Source organism: Accipiter gentilis, chromosome 10, assembly GCF_929443795.1.
Source record: "Accipiter gentilis chromosome 10, bAccGen1.1, whole genome shotgun sequence".
NCBI classification, from domain to species: Eukaryota; Metazoa; Chordata; class Aves; order Accipitriformes; family Accipitridae; genus Astur; species Astur gentilis.
In genome coordinates this window covers 13,977,809-13,996,700 of record NC_064889.1, presented here as the reverse complement: position 1 = coordinate 13,996,700, position 18,892 = coordinate 13,977,809, and the positions used below count along the sequence as shown (strand labels likewise).

The window sequence follows — 18,892 nt, the reverse complement described above, 5'->3', positions numbered from 1 at the left end:
TTGTAAAATGTTGCCATCGCTACCCTGAGCTAACTATCACCTGTACTCTCTGCTCACGTGTTTGTGCCGAAGAGCTTGCTTTTCCCCACACAAATGGATTGGGGAGCCTGTTAGCTGTTTGTGTTAGGTGCTCAGTGCATGGCGCTCTGCTAATACGGGTAGGCAGGAGAGTGCTTTGCCCAGAAGAGTGTGGACGTTTGATTTTGGGCAGAGAGGGGTTGTAAACTGCGTTTCTTCAGTGTGTTTCCGTACTGTCTGTGATTAGTCTCAGAGGTGACTTAGAGCTCCCCTTGCTTTCCGGTTGAAAATGTTACAGCAGGTCTGAAATGTTACCGTGCTGCCGCTACAGGTGACTCATGCACAGGGGACTCGGGGGAGCCCAGTTACCACCACTCGGAGGTGCGGGGCGACGCTGCTTTTCCAGCACCCTGCTGCACCCGCGGGCCGCCCTGGCTCCATACCTAAGCGAAGCAAATCTTGCAAGGCAGAAAACTCCCACCTAAATGACGTGCCTCCCCCACAGACCCTGCTCTCTTCTGCACATTGTTGTTCCCATGAGCTTGTGGTTCCCCCAACAGAGAGGAGGAGTATGTCTTTGCTGCTCTCTTTGTAGGAGACTGGTCGTGGACTCCAAGCACAGAGAGGCTTTGTTTGTCAGGCAGCGGGGCCCACGTGCAGAAACTTTCAGTGCGTGTCTCAGGCTCCCGTTACCCATGCAGGGACAGTGACGAAGACCGTACTTTATCCTGACAAGTCCTAGGCCCATAAGAGTGGATTTGACAGATGATGTTACAGAACCTCCTTTTTAAAATTATTTAATTAATAATGAATGAGCTGGGTAAGAAATACATCCACATAGGCGCATGTGAAACGATCTCTGACAGAGCCAACTAACATCGTTTGTTCTTGTGCAGGATCAGCAAGAGCTGGAGCCGCCAATCAGTCTCGCCAGCTGGGATATTGAGAAAGCAGCAGTCTTCTCCATCAACATCTCAGATCTCAGTAACAAAGATCGCATCCTGGAACTGCTTCCTGCCCTCACAACACTGACAAACCATAACCGATATTTAATTGACTCCGGAAATGAAGACGGTTACTTTAGAATCAATAAGAAAGACGGGATAAGTTACCTTCATTTCACAAAGAAGAAGCCAGTGCCTGGAAACTATTCATTACAAATCAGTAGTATTCCACTCTATAAAAAGAAGGAACTTAACCAGCTTGAAGAGAAACATGACAAAGACTACCTCAGTGGTGAGCTGGGAGATAACCTGAAAATGAAAATTCAGATATTGCTTCATTAATTCACCAACCAAAGACCAAATAATTAAACCAAAGATAGATAGGTAGGACTGAATATTCCTCCCAATCAGATTCTCCATATCATAGGTACAATCTTACATGAGTACATTTGTATGAACAAGCACTATTATATTATTACATAAACAAGGTACAGGATGAATACCCTAGCTCAAAACAACCACTTTCTCAGGCTTTTAAGTGTAGCTGAGCTACCTTGATATGTTGAATCTTGAAAACTGGGACTTTTATCATTGGAAGTTGGCCACTGATGCTGAGACACGTCATCATTTCAGCAGAGGTACAAGAATTGTGCTTTCAACTGATGGACAGCTCTATTTTTGTAATTCTTAAACTTCGCTTCTCCAACTACAACTTACTAGGTCAGCCATTTATGATATCCATTTGGTGCTAGTAAATTTTCAACCTAGATTTATAAATGCACTGTAATATTTACACAACTTAGAAGCCAAAATTGCCATTATTCAGTCTAAATACTTCAATCAACCAAAGTTAGCTCAGTAGTTTATCTCAGTTATGCCTATAATACATTACATGTAAATTAAGTGTGTGTATACTGTAATCATGCTATTTTTATCAATGAAGCATTTGTAAACTAGATTAATAATACCCTTAATGTGAGGGTTTGTAATGGTGCTTATAAGACCAACTACTTGTTAACTGTATACACAAACCTGATGATAAAGTTTCTGTGACTTGCCAAAATGCACTGAGGTCAGTAGGGACCATTAAACATTCTCAAAAGTCAGATGACAATCAGTGCCATCCTACACCATGACATTATGTAACGTGTCAAGAGTACCCGTAGTCATTCATATCAACAAGGGTTCAATGTCATAAATGTCACAATAAAACAGTTTTTTTTTTAGTTTATTCTGTGGCCTTGTGTTCTTGCTAAAAGTGTGATAAACTGCATTCTTGAATTTCAGGCATTGTCAGTAGGGTTGGTTGTATATCTGTCTGTCTGCACAGGTGACTTCTCCTTGAAGCTGTGCTGCTGCCATTTGTTCGTTCTTCATGCAAAGGAAGAATGGAAGAATTACAGAAACCTTCACAAATCTAAACAGCAGTGGACCTCTATCAAATTATTGTGTGGCTCCAGAAAGCAAGTTAGAACATTTCTAATGACTTGACCTGAATAATCCTGTCAATAAGTAACTTTGACAGCCAAAACATGCAGAAGTGAATGTTAAATCATTATACAGAAAACACATTTAATTGAAGTGTCTTGTTTGCTAAAACTGCCTTAAGACATTCCATTCTTTTACCCCCACTGCAACAGCTATTGTCAAATAATCTAAGACTGATAACAAAGGGATAATCTAATATCAAAAACCATCACAAGTTGTAGCTGGGTTTTAATACCAAGTTAATTATTTGATGATGAGGGTGTTCTTGTATACACAAGTGCCATGGTGTATCTTTTAGCAGCAGCAGAACAGTACTGAGGTGTGATGCTATAACATCTGGAAGAAAACATGAAGCAAGCGGTGTCGCTGAACCTGCTGATTGGACAGCACTGTAATTGATAGAGGGAACATATATTGAGCTATAATAGCTTTGGAGGGGAAGTGTACTGTAATAATTCACCCCAAATTGTATTATTTTCTGTAATTAGATTTCAGCTCTCTTTGATTTCTTCTGCATAACAAATGTAACTATATAAAAAGGAGCATGTGCACTGGGTTACTTTGATATTTTTAATAGACCATGTCTGGATTTTATTTATTAGCGTGCCAAAATGTTGAAGAGTGTATTTTTTCCACATGTTGCGTAACTATGGTGAAATATAATCAGAACTTTACAGTTGTAAATGGCACTCTTATTTCAGCAGGTTGGGAGTGATTTTTAGTGCCAGTGGCAGTGTGCAAGATCGTATGGTTTATAGTTAAGTGCATGGTTTGAGTATTTTCTCTGTAGCCCTTAAACACTGAGATGAACTGAGAAGAATGATTTCAGAAAGACCTGTCAGGACTCTGTCCAGCAGAGTTGGTTTAGCATTTAAGCTGCTGTATAACACCTTATCACGCCAAAGGTTCCTTGATTGTTTTCCAGCAGCCCCAGTGTTGCCTGCACAGTTCTGCAAATCACCTTTGTTATGCTGCAGAAACAAGAAATCTTGACAGCATCTCTCTTAGTGTTTTAAAAATGGAAAGCCCAATCTTGCTGTACTGATCTGCACATAAAAATCCATTTTCTTGTGCAATGATTCATCTGTCTCTTTGCAGCAGTGCCCTTTAAATGGTGTGTCATTTTTGCCTGTCAGTTTGAGTTGCTGTATGTATACAACTATTTACATTAGTTTGAATTTCTGCAGTTTCCTTAGAGTCTCAGTGAAGCACAAAGGTTGCATAATAATACTGTGTGAGACCTGCAATTAAAAAGTGGTTTGTAATCTACAGTGTGATTTAAAATAATTTCCTCTGTTCACTTTGACAGTGGGATCCCAAAATGATTCTTAAGCACTAGACGGACCAAGTTGAGTGTGAATGTGCATTTCTGAATGTGTATCCATTTGCAGTTACAGGGTATTTTTCAAATTCAAGGAAACGGTGAAATCTTTAATTATTTGAAATAACAGTGTCTTCCCTCCATTGCAATTGTGCATATGACTTGGCATAGATGCATGCATGGATAATAAATACAATTTTTGGTTAACAGAGTCTAACAAAGATGGCTTGTTACTGTACATACCAAAACATTCTCTTGTTGTGTGTTGTAACAGTATCTTGTAAACTTGACAGCTGACGTGTATTTTGGCAGAACGACTGTTTCCACAGTCTCCCTTTTAAGCTGACTTTCAAAGGACCTGAAGTGTTTGCTTGCTTATGGCAGGTCCCAAAGGGTCACACTCAGGTTTTCCCTAAGATAAATATTCTACGCTATGATTCGAGTTCAGCTTTGTGCTTTGGAAGAGATAATCTGGTCAAGACTTCTCAGCACAAACAGGCCTGAGCTGTTTGGAGAGCAAGACGGCATGGCACGGCTGTTGCCTGGCAGCTGCCTGCGCCTCCCTGGGAGCCAGCCTGGGCACCGCCGGTCTCCGCCGGCCGCACCACGGCAGGTAAGTGCGGTACAAGGCAGCCTGCATCAAACCCCCTGCTCTAGGCCAAGCTGGGCGTGGGGGCGCTGGCATTGCAAAAGCCTTCTCGCTGCTTTTAAAAATTGACATTTGCTGTGAGGGAATGTTTAGGATTCCCCCTTTAAACGGATGCCATACTTAGACCATTAAAGCCTCGCAGTACTCTTGTGGATCTGGTGGCTTCTGTCAAAATGAGCAAGGTTAACAGCTTACGTGGTGCTGCAGTGCTGCTACTTTCCGAGTAGGCGCCAGGCGAGGAGGGTACGGCTGCTCTTCTTTCAGCTTCACTGCTGTGACAAGAAAATCCTGTGTTTGTAGTTACAGAGGGGAAGCCAGAGCTCAGCAGCTGACGAGGCCGGGGCTGCCTGCGGAGCTGCAGGAGCTGCGTACCCCTCTCGGTGCCCCTCAGCTGCCCCGCGCCAGGTAGGACAGGAGCTAATGGGATGCACCAGCTTCCCAAAGCTGGGACGTCTGGGCTCAGCATCTTGCCTGCTTCACCCTCTCCCCAGAGCAAGTCTTCAAGTTTTTCTGCTTTGGTTGGCTTCATGTTTGCAGGAGTGGCCAGCAGCTAAGGCCAAGATAGGGTGTACAGCAGGTTAATGCAGTAAATCCAGGTTGGCAGTGTCCTACCAGAGTATTCGCCCACAGTAAGCCCTCGTATTATCGCAATCTTGGCAGAGTAACACTCGGCTAAAACCTGTGTTCAGAAAATCCCAGAGCTTCTAGTTGTTGCCTGTGGCCTGAGCGTGCTGGACGCCTGCAGAAACCCGCGCGGCCCCTGTGTGAGCTCCTGCGGTTACACCTCTGTGCAGAAGGGCTCCATATGCAAACTGCGCATCGGCAGCACAGGTCCAGTGTGTCATGTTAACCTGCAGGATCACGCTGGTTCTGGATGCTGTGAAAACTTAAGATGGGGCAAGCAGGCAGCTGTAATTTGGGGCAAAATATGCCGTCATTTACACTAACGAAACCGCAAATGATTCCAGAGGTTGCAGTAGTAGCACGAGGGAAAGAAAAGGGAAGGGGGGAGCATGCTGCAGTCATTCAGTGGCCCAAAACGCCCCAACGCCTGTGGCTTCCGCTTCACTCGCAGATGCTGGTCCTGCACCAGCCCTAGTGCCTTGCACTCCTCCTGAGCTGTCACTTGCCCGTCCACGTGCAGGAGCTGCCGTGGCCAGCACTGGCCCCACACCACGGCTGCTTTCAGAGCAGGCAGAGGCACTGCTGGTGCCAGGAAGGTGGAGGTGGTTCAGCGTCAGGGTTCTGTGGTGCTGCCGCATTCAGCGGTGTTTCGCCGAGCTCCTTGGTACCCCCAGAGAGACTTTGAGGGCAGGGCCTGGTCCCTCTGGAGTGGGCTGCGTGCTTTAGTTTGCGCGAAGAAGAGACCCTCTTCCTGTGCAGCAAAAACCTTGAAGATGCCGATGACTTCAGCTCTGACAAATTCCAACGATCTGCTTCTGCTGTCCTTAAAACTTGCCAAATATTTCACACCCTCGTAACAAATGCTTTTGAGGAATATCACACCCAAGCCAACTCCTCAGTTATGAGCTTCCCATTGAGTTCAGTGAGGAACCTTGACGCCAGAGAGGTCACCAAAGCATTTGTTTTTGTATTTCAGGCTGTCCTTTCTATTTTGAACACGGGCCTGCGCAGCGCAGCGATGGCAGGAAGCGGCCATGGAGGCCGGGGCTGCGTGGCCAGCAGGAGCGTGCTGGGAAAGCTGGGCTGCAGCCCTGTGCTGGTGCTGGCCAGTCCAGCACGTGCCATTGCTGCCTGTTGGCATACAGCCGAGTCCTCAACCTGCTTAGGCACATGCTTATATGTGTATGTAGAAATGTATGTGTATTTTGTGAAGAGTCTAGACAGATGACTACATCTCAGTGCTTCCAGGCTAAAGTCACGCTGTGCTAACCTTTGCTAAGTATCCAGGAAGGACTTCTTCTCCTTCCCTCTCTTGGGCTGGACCCTTCCCTCACACATGGCTGCAGCATGGGCCCAGCCCTCGCCCCGGCTTGGCTCTCACATCTGCAGGTTTGTTTGTTTATTAGCTTCTCTATGGCTCCCAGGGCTGTAGGATGTGAGCGCCTCGCAGACACACGTGTTGAGACTCGCTACACCCTTGCGAGGTTGGGATGTGTTTGTCATCCTTGTTTTACAGGGTAGGAACTGAGAACCAGATGTTTTGGGTTGAGAGAGCCCATAGGCAATGGCCGTTCTGCCAGGGGCAACCCCGAAGTACTGAGGTGTCCCTGGAGAGGAGGACTAGGAACCACATGGGCTCATCAGCCGTGACAGCTCCAGTGGGCACAAAGCTGTGGGAACTGCCCCACTGCACTAAAACATGTCCCAGACAGAGCCTGGTGGGGCCCCTGCCCCCCCCCCCCCCCCACCTTCAGAAAGACAGGGGCATGGCCCCATGCTCCAGCACGCATGCCCTGCGGTGGCTGTCCCCATAGATACTCCACACAGGATGCTGCCACTGCAGATGCAGCGGCACCAGTTAAAAAAAAAAAAAAAAAAAAAAAAAAGAGTGACAGTACCCAGTAGTTTTCTGTTGGAAAAAAAAATTGGGGTAAGTATCCAGGTCAGCAGGCTGCATGGAGATAATCAGAAGCAACACTGTTGGTGAGCAGGACCTGGGCTCTGCCAGCTTCCCTGGCTCGTCTCTGAGGCTGCTGGATGAACCAGCCAGGAAAACAGGGCTACCACTTAGTTTTCTTTGGAGGTGGCTTCTTTATTCCTATCATTCCTATGTGAGGTGCTTCAGGGTGATTTTTATTTTTTTTGTCTCTGACAACCCAGAAGAAATTATTTTTTTTAGGCAGCCCGTGTGGGACCATGTTTGACTGTAGCTGTAGTGCAGTACATTCTTCAGCCAGTAAGCTCGGACAGGCAGGAAAGCTGTCTGAAATTTTTCACTTTGCAATGTTGTGTGTACGCTCACAGCTCTGTCTAAATATGTTGTTATTGTAATTATAATAAATACTAGAGCCGTGAGAAATGTCTATAACCAAACCCAAACCAGGTGAAACTCCCCTGGTTTTGGGTTTCATTACAAACTCAAGGCTCAGGCCAGGTTTGTTGAGGTTCATGAACCTCTCTCTGAAGCTGGGCTCAGTTTCAAGCAACCCTGGGCCAAGTTTCAGGCAAATCTGGGCCAAGTTTTGAGTAAATTTGGAATAAATTTTAGGTGAGTAAGAGATGATTTATGATTTTAGGTTGAAACCATACAAACCATGGACTCTTTGCTTGGTTTCAACCTGTAACCAGGAAATCTAACTCTTGGCACTTTGGCTGAGTTTCACTTTGATTTTGAATTTTGACGGTAAAAACAAAACAACAAGAGCAAAGAGGTGAGTCCCAAGAACAAACCATGCAGAGACTCGTTCACAGGGTAGGAGCCCAAAGCCCTGCACTGTGCACACAGCTGTGATGCTGCACCAGCAGCAAGGGGGGGGGGGTGGTGGGGGGGGTGGTGTCCCCACCGCAGGTGATGCCATGCATGTCCAGCCAGCAGTCTGACATGGCTTGTGCTGCCCCAGCAAAACCTCCAAATAATTAAGCCTTCCCCAAACTCTTAATCTGAAGTTGAATGTGCAGTTTCCAAGCCTGGAGCGCATTGACTTTAGGTTTGGCTTATGTGACAAAGATCCAGATCGTACTGCGTGTTTGCATTTTGAGGGGTAAATTCAGCTAAGGAATCTACACAGGGGAACAAGGCCTATGGTCCTCATCCACATATAGCATTTAAACGTGGCTCACATCCAACCACACAGCGGGGAAATGGACTTTCTACCTGAACTGCTGAGATTCAGAGCGACGTGGTGCCAGTTCTCCAGCCTAGAGGTGCCCGACAGGGTTACAGGTCTCGGCTTGCCAGTGCTGCCAGCTCTGCCATGGCACAGATACCTTAAAGATGGAAAAGAGCTGAAAACACTTCTCATGCAGATTTCATTAGATTCACTCAGGCACTTTAAAGGGATCTCCAGACATAAACTTGTCTCTTTAAATAAAAAAATATATATCATCATTAAACCCCTCGATCATGAGATTCTTTTTGCGCCAAACATAAACTGTAGATGGAAAATATTTGAGCAGGAGCTGGCTTCAACTGTCAGGCAAAATATGAACAGCTGAACTGGGAATGTAAGTGCTGAGTCCAGAGAAGAAGGTGATAGCACAAGTTGCTGCTGCTTTGAGAAACACGTGATAGGAGGGATGGGCAGGAAGGGAGGAGGAAGGTGCCAGCGCAGAGCAGCAAGGAATATGAAGGGAACCGCGCTGTCAGTCTGTATTCACATCAGCGCAAAGCTGAAACAACAGGAAACTGGGAGAGAGGGGAAAGGGAATGAGCGACTCGGCAGCGCTGGCTCTACAGGGCAGCTGCTCAAAACCACTATTTGACGTGAATCGACAGCCATCTGCCCTCACAGTAGCCAGCTCCACGATGCCACCAGCCTCACTGCAAAGCCTTCCCCATCAGCTGACGCTCCTGAGACAACCGGCCCTTTAAGAAGGACTGTAATGCTGTCCCACAGGACTTTGGCTGGTAAGAAGTTACCAAATAAACCAAACAGAAAAAAACCCCAAGGTCTGTCGGGACCAGATCGTTATGAGACCTAAGCAAGTGCTGAGTGTAGATTAATAAGCCCTTAAAGACAATTCCTCATTTACTGAATTAAAAAAAAGGGTAACTGACCAAGAAAGAATTTAACAGACTTCCCATTCCACGTGTTTCAATTGTACTTGCCAAAGGCCTAAGTCCCCTTCACTGAAAGCTTTTCACTATCGGGTTTTTGCCTCCAATTTTCAAATCTGCTCCTGTAAAAGATGTCCCAGTACTTTTTTCAAGATCCCAACATCCTCGTAGCACCAGAGAGAAGTAGCTGCAACAAAGGACATAAAGCTCCGAGATCCTCTCTCTGTTAGTAGAGCTCTTAAGCTCAAAGCACCACGGAGGCAAGATGCTGCCACGTGTTAGGCCAGCAACAGTTTCTACTCTTGGGGTACAACTGTGGCGTGATACACCACGAGGCCAGAGCTGAAGAATCCCAAGTGGCGACGGGCTGCAAGAGCTGCTGTATGGCACAGGAAAGCTTGAGTGAGGGATGGGCGGAGGTCCTGAGGAGACCTGGTCTTTATCTGAAAATCATGTTTGATGTCTGTGTCACATGGATTAAGACTGAAAGCAGCACCCAGCAATGAAAGGGAGAAAAAAAGGCTGAGAAATATCTGCTACACATGTTCTCGGAGCAAAGACAAGTTGCCACGTACCAGGAAAAAGAACTGTATTTCAAAAGTTCACTCTTCAACTAAGCCAGCTCCATGTGGACTTTCCCATTATGCATTTACACTTAATTTATGTCATTTAGGAGACTGATTGTTATTAAAGATCATGTTGTTACCCACACATATGCCTACTATGCACTCCTATATCCCCAAATATGCTGGGAACAAAAGTGTTTTCTGCTCCACAGTGACAGCACAGACGAAACCATGGGAGGAAATTGTGGGTCCCAACGTGACCACCAGGCCCAGGTTGAAGGCCAAGTATGGCAGGAGTTGCACAACCCTCTGCTGAAAAAAACCAATTATTTGTGTTGGGCTCATTTGTGCTAACAAACAGCACAGTCTTGAGTTCCCCACAGACCAGCCAGGAATTCATTTAAAAAAATAGACAACTGGTAAAGGATTTACACAGAGGGACCTCTCCACCAGCCTCCTGAGCATGAAATACTTCATGTCCTACATCATCTCAACCAGGAGCAGTCCTATGAGAGAAGCAGCTGAACATTGTGCTTTAAGCACCAGATGCAAAAGAGAATTAAACCCTGGCTTTGATGTCAGCTGAACCCCCATCCCCACGAAATCTGCAAGTAACCAAACTCCATTTGTGCGAGTCTCAGCAGTGCCACCAGCCCATCCCAGCCAGGCAGTAGCACGCTCTTCAAATCTACTGCAACAACAAAGTCCTGCAATAATACCTAGTTATTCTGCCACATCCGAACTGCTGTGATCCATGCTAAAGTTGCTGCTTTATAGTACCAGTTGGTTCAGCACAGTCACGTGTTGATGATACTGGTCTGCTACTTGTGCAGAAGAAGCAATGTACCATGATGCTTCCGTACATCTGGTCCAGAGACAGAGCTCACGTGCAGAGAGATCAGCTACAGGCCTGCAGCCAGTCATTACATTAATGCAGAAATGGCATTTTCAAGGCAACAGTAGTGTAAAGGCAAGTGAAATACCTCCACCTGCCAGAAAGAAAATGCATATTAATACACAGAATTATGTTCTATGGGGGTGTGTATCCTGATACTAGTTGTTGCCCCTTTTTCTTTCCTTGGAAATGAAAACAAAAGTGAAAGCCAACAGTTATTTTGTGTCCTATTGGTCTAGATTTGTCCAGACCTGCCCTTCTTGGGTAGATACCTTTAGCAGCAAGTAGGTTTGGTAGAGGGTCACTCTGCATATGCTTCAATGCTCCAAAAATATGTCAGCAAACTGAGCTCTCGTGACCCAGGGGCCTGCTCAGAATAGTTGGATTGTGTGTATAAAGTGAAACAAGAAAGATGATGGTTGATCAGAGTAATATAAACTATAGCATGGAAAATGAATTTTGAATGAAATGCACAGATAAATCATTTATCCTCACCAATACCCTCCCTCTGTTTCTTATCCCAGTAATTGAGACCATGTGTTATGCTGCAAACAATAACTATGGGAAATTACTCATGATTCTTCCTTCATAAACTTGGGAAATGAAAGTGATGGGAAGTATGATCATCTTAATTTTTTTTTTTATGTTAACAGCTCTAAATTATTAGGGTGGGAAGAAAATGTCAATAGAACATAAGTGTGCTTTGTATAGTGTTCACATTTGCTCATACTTTCAAATCCACTGTGGCTTATTAGTTCATGGGAAAAATGACAAAAAGGAATAAAACACAGAAAATGAATCCAGTATCAACATCTTGCCTCTATAGTAACAGAGAAATGGTAACTTGTGGGTAAAAAGTGACAATATTAGGAAATGTTTGTCGGGCAACGGTGGCGATTAACCCCCTCCTTCCCCCAGTACCTCCAGCTTCCCGTCAGCCTGACACATTCCTACAGATTAAAGAATGCCCGTTGCTCTGTGCTGCTGCTTCTATTAGAAGCCTGGAGCTAGTGAGGCCCTTAACCTCTGTTTCAAGAGTTTATTGCTCAGCTGTAAAAATTCTCCCAGGGCTGAAAGTTGACAGAAAAATGTCTCTGCCTGGGAGGAGTTTCTGTTCTGAGTTTGGTTTGAATTAGTTCAGCCCTTTTCCACTTGCAGTAGGACAATGGAGCAGGATTCCCTCTCTCCCCTCCTTTTTTTCTTCTTAAATAAAGTGGATGTCCCACCAGGGCAGTACACATGGCAGGCGGCACTCAGACCGTAGCCCTCTCCGCAGCTGTAGCACAGGGTCGGCGCTGGCCACCGCAGCAGTTTCCCTGCCTTGTAACAGATGGGCCAGGCTTCACCCCATTGCTCGCGCAGATGCTGGCTCAGACGGTGGCTTGTGCCGAGGCTGCCGAGGACCAGCTTGGCCACGGCGCAAGCCGGGAAAGTCCACCCTTGCTGCTATTGCTCGAGGGACCAGCTCGCTGCAATGCAGAACCACCCGGGCCACACCTCCGTGGGCTTTTGGATTTTCCCAGAGCTGGACGGCGTGCATGCCTATCCTCCTGTGGCAGAGGCATGAGGCAGCCCCGCTCAGCCCCGGGCTTACAGTGGAGTACTGGGTGGTAGGTTTCCCGGATAAAGGGCTTGGCCCAGGGAAGCTGCTCTCTGCAGACCTTGGCCTGAGCCAGGGGATTCGTTTCTAGAAGCAAGAGCGCTAGATCTATTACACTGCTGCATGGGCTGCCTGCGGGGCTGGTAAATCTATTATAACAGTCAACGCTTTATGAATGAAGTCCGGCCCCACCAACGTCAATGGCAAAACTCCCATTGATTTCACTGAAACAAGATTTTATTACCCTGAATCCTTGAAGCGCCCCTGGGATCTCACCCATGTTCCGCGCAGCCATCCACAGCTCCAACGGGGGAAGGGAAAGCAGAGAGCAGAGAAGGGCCCCGGTGCTCCCTCAGCTGAGCCTGGGTCCTGCTCGGACAGATGTGTTGAGAATAGCACTTTGGTAATACCAACAGGCCTGGGTGTGAGATGATAGGTGTCAAGCAGCTGAAGTGGCTGATGGAGACACTTTGGCACAGAAGCAGAACTTTATAGGTCAGTGGAGTTTTGCCCTGAGCTTTCAGAGGGCCAGAGCGTAAGTAACAAACGAATAAAAATTTGTATGGATGGAGAGATGTCCCACCCGCCCAGGAGTGCCTTGACCCTGTGCCAGTAATCCAGCATCCACAGTCACTTCTCTGTGTGCATTTAATTGACTGAACAGCTACTTGATATCATCCAGAACTGCTTATAAAATTAAATGTTATTAAACATAAGGGCAGACCCATAATACTTGCCGATGCTTATTTCAGTAATGCTGCTATGCTTGCCGCTCCACAGATCTGACCTGTCATTTGAGAACTCAAATGACCCGTAACTTAACATGTTTTATCCACCTATAAATTCAGGCAGGTTCATTAGCTGGACCTGGCGCACTACGTCACATTCTGTCCAACTCTTTTACAACCATTTAATTGCTTCCTGCTCACACACTTTCCCATCACCCCAGCACATACGACCCCTGGTGACAATATTTTCCCATCTACCTGAGTAAATGATCAGCATCTTATTCCAGAAAACAAAGCTAAGGAAGTTAATTGCTGTTATTTAACAGCTATTTCACTGCTTTCCTCTTGTTTTGCCAACTCTCCCATACCTTCCCATTTGCTAAGTTGACCAAAAGGTTTTCTCCATTTTTTTGATTTAAGCAACTTTTTTTCTTTGACAGCTATTTTAAAGTCGCCCTCCCACTGATCACAGGTGAGCTCATCTCTCAACTCCACTGTGGGACTTCTGCTATATGGAGCTCTTTCAACACTGATATTAGGGTGGGAGTTCAAATCTGAAGTAAGAGCAGTCTGGCACCCTACAGGCATGCCCTGTACAGGGATTTTTTTGGATGTCTAGGAAGAGCCAAGGTTCAGTGAGGTTTAGTCCCCACACAGACAGAGCATCCTTCCCATTTGCTGCAGTATAATACAGGTGAAGCTCATGCTGCATCCTTTCATTTGGGTGGCAACTAATCCAGCCTATCCTTCACTGCTGCTTCCCTGAAAGGCGTACATGTGCTCAGCAGCTGTTAGACATTTACCTACCACTTGGTTCAGGTTGGCTGAAGCTGACCAGTGGCTTTGCACTTTTACTAGGAGACGTTTAGGCACAAATACAGACGAAGCAACAGTGAGTATTAAAATTAGCTCATGGTTTATAGTCACTGTGAAAATGTTCAGCTGTACAGCACTTGACACGATTTCAATCAATGCTGTATGAGGGGTTCCTTTCCACTCCTCCCTCTCATTATAGAGGCTAATTAGGAAAGTGTTTCTCACTTTCTTTTTTTTTAACCTAAAGTGCCATAAATGTCTCTTTAAAAAGAAAAAAACAAACAAAAAAAAGAATCCTTTGACCACCTTGTGCTGTGATACCACAGAGTTTTTTACTTAGAGCCAAATATATCTCAGGTTGGACTCTGAAAACCAATCCATTATTTTTATTTCCCGTTTTGCTCCTTTGAATGCACAGTTTCTTTCTGCTTTTACAGTCATTTCACAGATTGCTTCCTGAAATTACATGGCATCAGAATTGTCGCTCTAGGGAATGAAATGGTGCCCCAAAGCATGCCGCCTAGACTAGCACATGAACATCTTCATCCTTTTCCATAGTACCTGGTCCCTTCAGGTCTGAAGAAGCAAGTGGCGTAAAGCCAAATTTCTTTTCAGGAAGGATAGAAATATAAACTGATCTATTAACTCTCAGTACTGCATGGTCTAGCATAAGCACCAAACAAAAGGCACTTACTGCTTCCCCTTTGCAGAGCTGGCAGGAAGAGACCCTGTGTCTGCAATCTGCTCAGACTGACTTTTCAGTCTCACCTGATCTTCAGGATGTTAAGACAGAAAACAGGTAACATCTATGGATGCCATGTACATGGGTGGGAAAGGGTGAGCTGTGCTTATGACACTTGGAGCTTGAGGAGCTCAAATAACCAAATGGTTTATTTTGAGCGACTGTATGAAATAGATCTTGCTGGTAGCTCTGAAGTCTAGAGGTAATTGCAAAGCGAGACAGAATGAGGGGTTAAACAGGAAGAAACATATTCTATGAAGTCCATAGTAAGTACATGCAAACCATTTGGTCCTATCATCTCTGCCTGATTTGGGAAGCTGAATGTGTTTATTTGCTCATCGCCAGCAATAAAAATCTCTTTGTCCCACAGAGTGGCAGTCCAGTGGTGTTAAAATATTACCTCTTCCAAAATTAATTCATATTTTTACCAATGCCACTAAGACAAATTGTAGTTGTAGACCAAATAAAGTCATTCTAGATGGAAATATGATAACCATTTTCAGATTAATAAGATGAAATAATGTAGTGAATACAACAGCTAGCTGGAGATATAACAGTGCTAGGACCAAATTCTTCACTGATTACTATGCAAATTAAATGCTAAGAAAGATTGCTGGTATTGCAATATCCAGAGAAGGATGACCTACTGTAAAATAACTTCCTAGCTTAGATTTTATGGTTCGACATTTAGAAATCTTTTCAGAAAGCAGGTTGTTACAGAGAGGATTAGCAGCCCTAGCAGAGGGTGAGCAGACTTTCAATGAACTCTCCCTGCAAGCTTCCAATCAGTGAATTCAGACTACCTTTATTTTGCAGTCATTTCTCTGGTATATTCAGTGTGATACCTAAGGTTGTTTGTAACATTTTTTCAGTGCAAATCTTTCCTGCCCGGTACAAAAAAATCTTCATATAACCTTGGGAAATTGCATAAGCAAGGAATGGCTGTTGACAGCTGCAAATGTTTATGTGGCTCTCCTGTGCTGGAGGACACTGGCAATTAAAGGTAGTTAGCAGGAGACTGGCTGGTGTAAACATCTGCAGCCAATAATTACAGCCTCTTCTCATTCCCCTGCATTCTGAGGATTTGAAATATTGTTGAGCTGGTCTGGTGAAGAAAACATGATCAGTGCATTCAGGATTTTGAGCTACTGAAGAAGATGTAAGTAGGTGCTGTTTTCTTTTAGTCTAAGCTGTTGTTGTAGCTGGAGCAGTGTCTTTCTTTGCAGGTTATGAACCAGTTTGGTTCATAGACTACGTGAAATAAGCAGTGAGTGATGTGAAGCCTAAGTTCAAGGAGCAATTCAAAAGACCCTTATAGCTTAGAAAAAGTCTAATTTGACTTTCTAAGACTGAAATAACTTCTCGGGAAAAGCTTCGTTTTATCAGTGAGGCATGTGGGGGGAAAGGAATTGCTCTTGACGACTGCTGCTGTTTGGTTTATGGGCTGAAGGCACCAAGTGAGAGAGCGTGATATCCAACCTGAGAATGATGTTCCTCAGTCACGCTAAGGCAAGTAATGCTCTGCAGTGCTGAGTCCCAGCTGCTCTCCTGTCCTTGGCCTGTTCCCCACAGATAGGGAAGCACCAGTGGTATGAGCTTCACTGACAGATTTCAGAGCCCTAATGTCTAGGTACATTGCTGCAAGTTAAAGGTTGCAGATTCCCTTTTCTTTTTGTACTGTGCATGGCTGCCAGATGGGGATTTAGTACTTATTTCTGTGTTGATAATTAAAGTGTTTGTGATATTAAAGGACAAATCACCCTCCCCTGGAAATTAAACACTCATGTTACAACCTCCTGATCTTCAGTGAGTATTACATTAGTCAATTTGTGGCTAGCCCAGTAACTCGATAGCAGCAAATTATGTAGTTATGTGGGAACTGGTTTTTGGAACAGGCTGATGTTCCCAAGCTCAGGCCCAGCACTGCTAGGGTGTGTCATCTGTGTGAGGCAGTTAGCAGAAAGAAAAAGCTGCAATGCCACAGTCTCTAGTGCTTTCTGGAGGACAAAATATAGCAGCAATATTACATTAAGGTAAGAATGGGAACGAACAGAACTATTTCTCCACCCAAGAACTTGTCTCTGTAGCGAGAGACTGATTTGTTAAACAGGCTTTCAGTTGACACTATGTTCAATTACCTGTTTTACTAATGACAATTTTAGGTTTAGACATGTTAAGTCTGAGTGTGGATTTGTACTGATCAAATGTCCTGTCTGTACCTTCAACTCCATGCTTAAAAGTTTTACAGGACCTGGCATAGGTCACTGGAAAAGATTATTTCATTGTTGTGGGATAATGAGTGAAAGAAACTAATCCTGACTTGTGGCAGAAGCAAGTCTTAGTCCTGATGTCCACTTGTACTTGCGCCGGATTTAGTCTACAATTGGGTTAAGGGTAGCTACCAGAATCTTAGCCCAACATCCCCGCGTCAGTCCAGACTGAAGGAAGGAGAAGGATGACGTCTGAGGCCCTAAGACTCAAAACATTTCTCTGACATCTGAGGGCCTAAGACTCAAAATATTTCTCTCCATTCACTATTATAAGAGTTTTGCTGTTAAATTTCAGTCTGAATGCCACTGATTGCAGCAGTCAGTCTCCCACTGTATTTTTTAAAATCGCAGCTACCTTCAATCCTTACATAACAGCCCAGTGCTTCTTCATTGCTTTATGATGCAGTCAGACTTCAAATTTACTCTGGAAATTAGAGAGAAAACTGGCTTGTAACAGAGCCAAGTAATAATCTGCTGAAGTCATAAGAAACATTCAAAAAGATACCAACGTGGTGTTTAAAAATAGCAACTTACTTGTTACTAAGTGCCAGGTTCTGCTCTGCCTCGCGTACCTGTGCAGTTTGGTTCACTGAGTATCAGGGATGCTGGCCTGTGTTGACCCCTTACAGTCAGCTTTCAACTCCAGAGCCCGTTTCTCCACAGGGCCACTCTGCAGTAGAAGGAAAGCTCTGGAATCTAAGATACCTTCCTAAGCCACATAGCGGGGTACGTCTGTATATGGGGGGTCCCCCTGAATTCCAAGAGATATAATGGAGTTGCGTTTTTTTTATTTTATACAATAGCAAAAGAGATGGCTTTAATTTTATGCTTATTGATGTAAGTAAACACATACACTTTGTAAGAAGTGTTTGAATTATTGTACAGCTGTGTCCAAGGCTATCATATCAAACACATCTTTCAGAGCCAAGATTCTTGTCCAAGAACCCACCCAAAACTTTACTGGATGAGGTATGAAGCAATAATGGGACCCACTGATTCATCATTTGATGAAACCAGGAATGCCCAGTATTGCCCAACAGAAAGTTACGTAGGGCCCTAATGAAGTGTTTCTCTTGCATAAAAGGGAACAGATGTAGCCAACGTCATGAGAAACAGAGCTGTGACCTGCTGTGAGTTCCCATTGGGCAAAGTTTCTTTCAGATCTGAGAAGTTGCTCCAGCTGAGCCAGAATATTCCTCTGGTACCACCATGCCTCCGCAGGCTAGATTTCTAGATTCAGATCTGCATTGCCATAGGCTACATTCTACCATGTTTCATTCAGTTACTGTATTGGCAAAATACCTTCAGACTTTGCAGACTGTTGGAAACCTGACTGCTAGCTGAGGAGCTCTCCCCTATGGACTAACAGAAACTGTTCGCAAACTGGTTCTGCCCTAGGGGTTAGTGGTGTATCTCACATGGAGAATCAAGCCCAAGTTTTGGGTGACAAGAGAGATTGCGAATCTTCCTGCTCTACTTTGAGATATAACTGTACTTGTGTTTGCCCCAGAAGTGACTCCAGTGGCAACAAGGTAAAATAGAAAGTCTGGTCTTCCGGCTGAAGAATAAATGTGACAAAGTGGCTCTTGTGAGCTTGTACCAATCTTAACATAAGGATGTGCTGTAGTGAAGAGGAAGTAGGCTTCTGATAGTAACAGACTAGGTGAAGAACAGAGAAGAAATACTGGCGTGTTTGTTGCTGACCGAGGATTTTTAGATGAATTCCTGCATCTCCTAATGAATTAAAGTCTTCAGGACAGGCCAGACATGGGACCTTATATAACCAAGCAATATCTTGGGTAAACAGTACAGTAAGTGGTTATGCACTGTATTTCTTCTGTATTGAAGTAAGCAGCACACGGACGTCCATTGCAGTTACTATATATTGATGCAAGTATTTCGGGGAATCTTGATGTTAAGGGCCGGAATAAACACAACTAGCATGATGGGGCATGTTCCCACTGGCATTCTTCTTGCCTGTCACCCCATACAAGAGTTATTTGCTCAGTGGTGTTAGTTACTCTCAGTTCCAAACCAGATCTTTATTAAAGCTTCCAGGAAAGCAACAGCACTGTGGATGTCAACAGGGCCTTCAGCATCAAAGCCACAGAATAAAATTATAGATGGAAAAGACCCGTTAGGTCATCTACTCATCCCATCAGCCAATGCAGGAT

At 44.8% G+C, this 18,892-nt stretch overlaps 1 protein-coding gene and 1 long non-coding RNA gene across 2 annotated transcripts in view; one reads left to right on the top strand and one right to left on the bottom strand.

Annotated features, from left to right (window-relative positions):
- Nucleotides 1-2,193, top strand: part of FBN1 (fibrillin 1) — a 158,768-nt gene extending 156,575 nt beyond the window's left edge. The window contains exon 66 of the mRNA XM_049812484.1: nucleotides 915-2,193. Within this exon, the coding sequence (XP_049668441.1) occupies nucleotides 915-1,304 (390 nt within the window). The 3' untranslated portion in view covers nucleotides 1,305-2,193. The remainder of the gene's footprint in view (nucleotides 1-914) is intronic.
- Nucleotides 934-17,147, bottom strand: LOC126043711 (uncharacterized). Its single transcript, XR_007507504.1, has 4 exons — nucleotides 17,074-17,147; nucleotides 8,199-8,311; nucleotides 1,131-1,271; nucleotides 934-1,046 (listed from the first exon to the last, which is right to left on the bottom strand). It is a non-coding gene; the product is annotated as an uncharacterized LOC126043711 (long non-coding RNA).
- Between the last annotated feature and the right edge of the window lie 1,745 nt (nucleotides 17,148-18,892).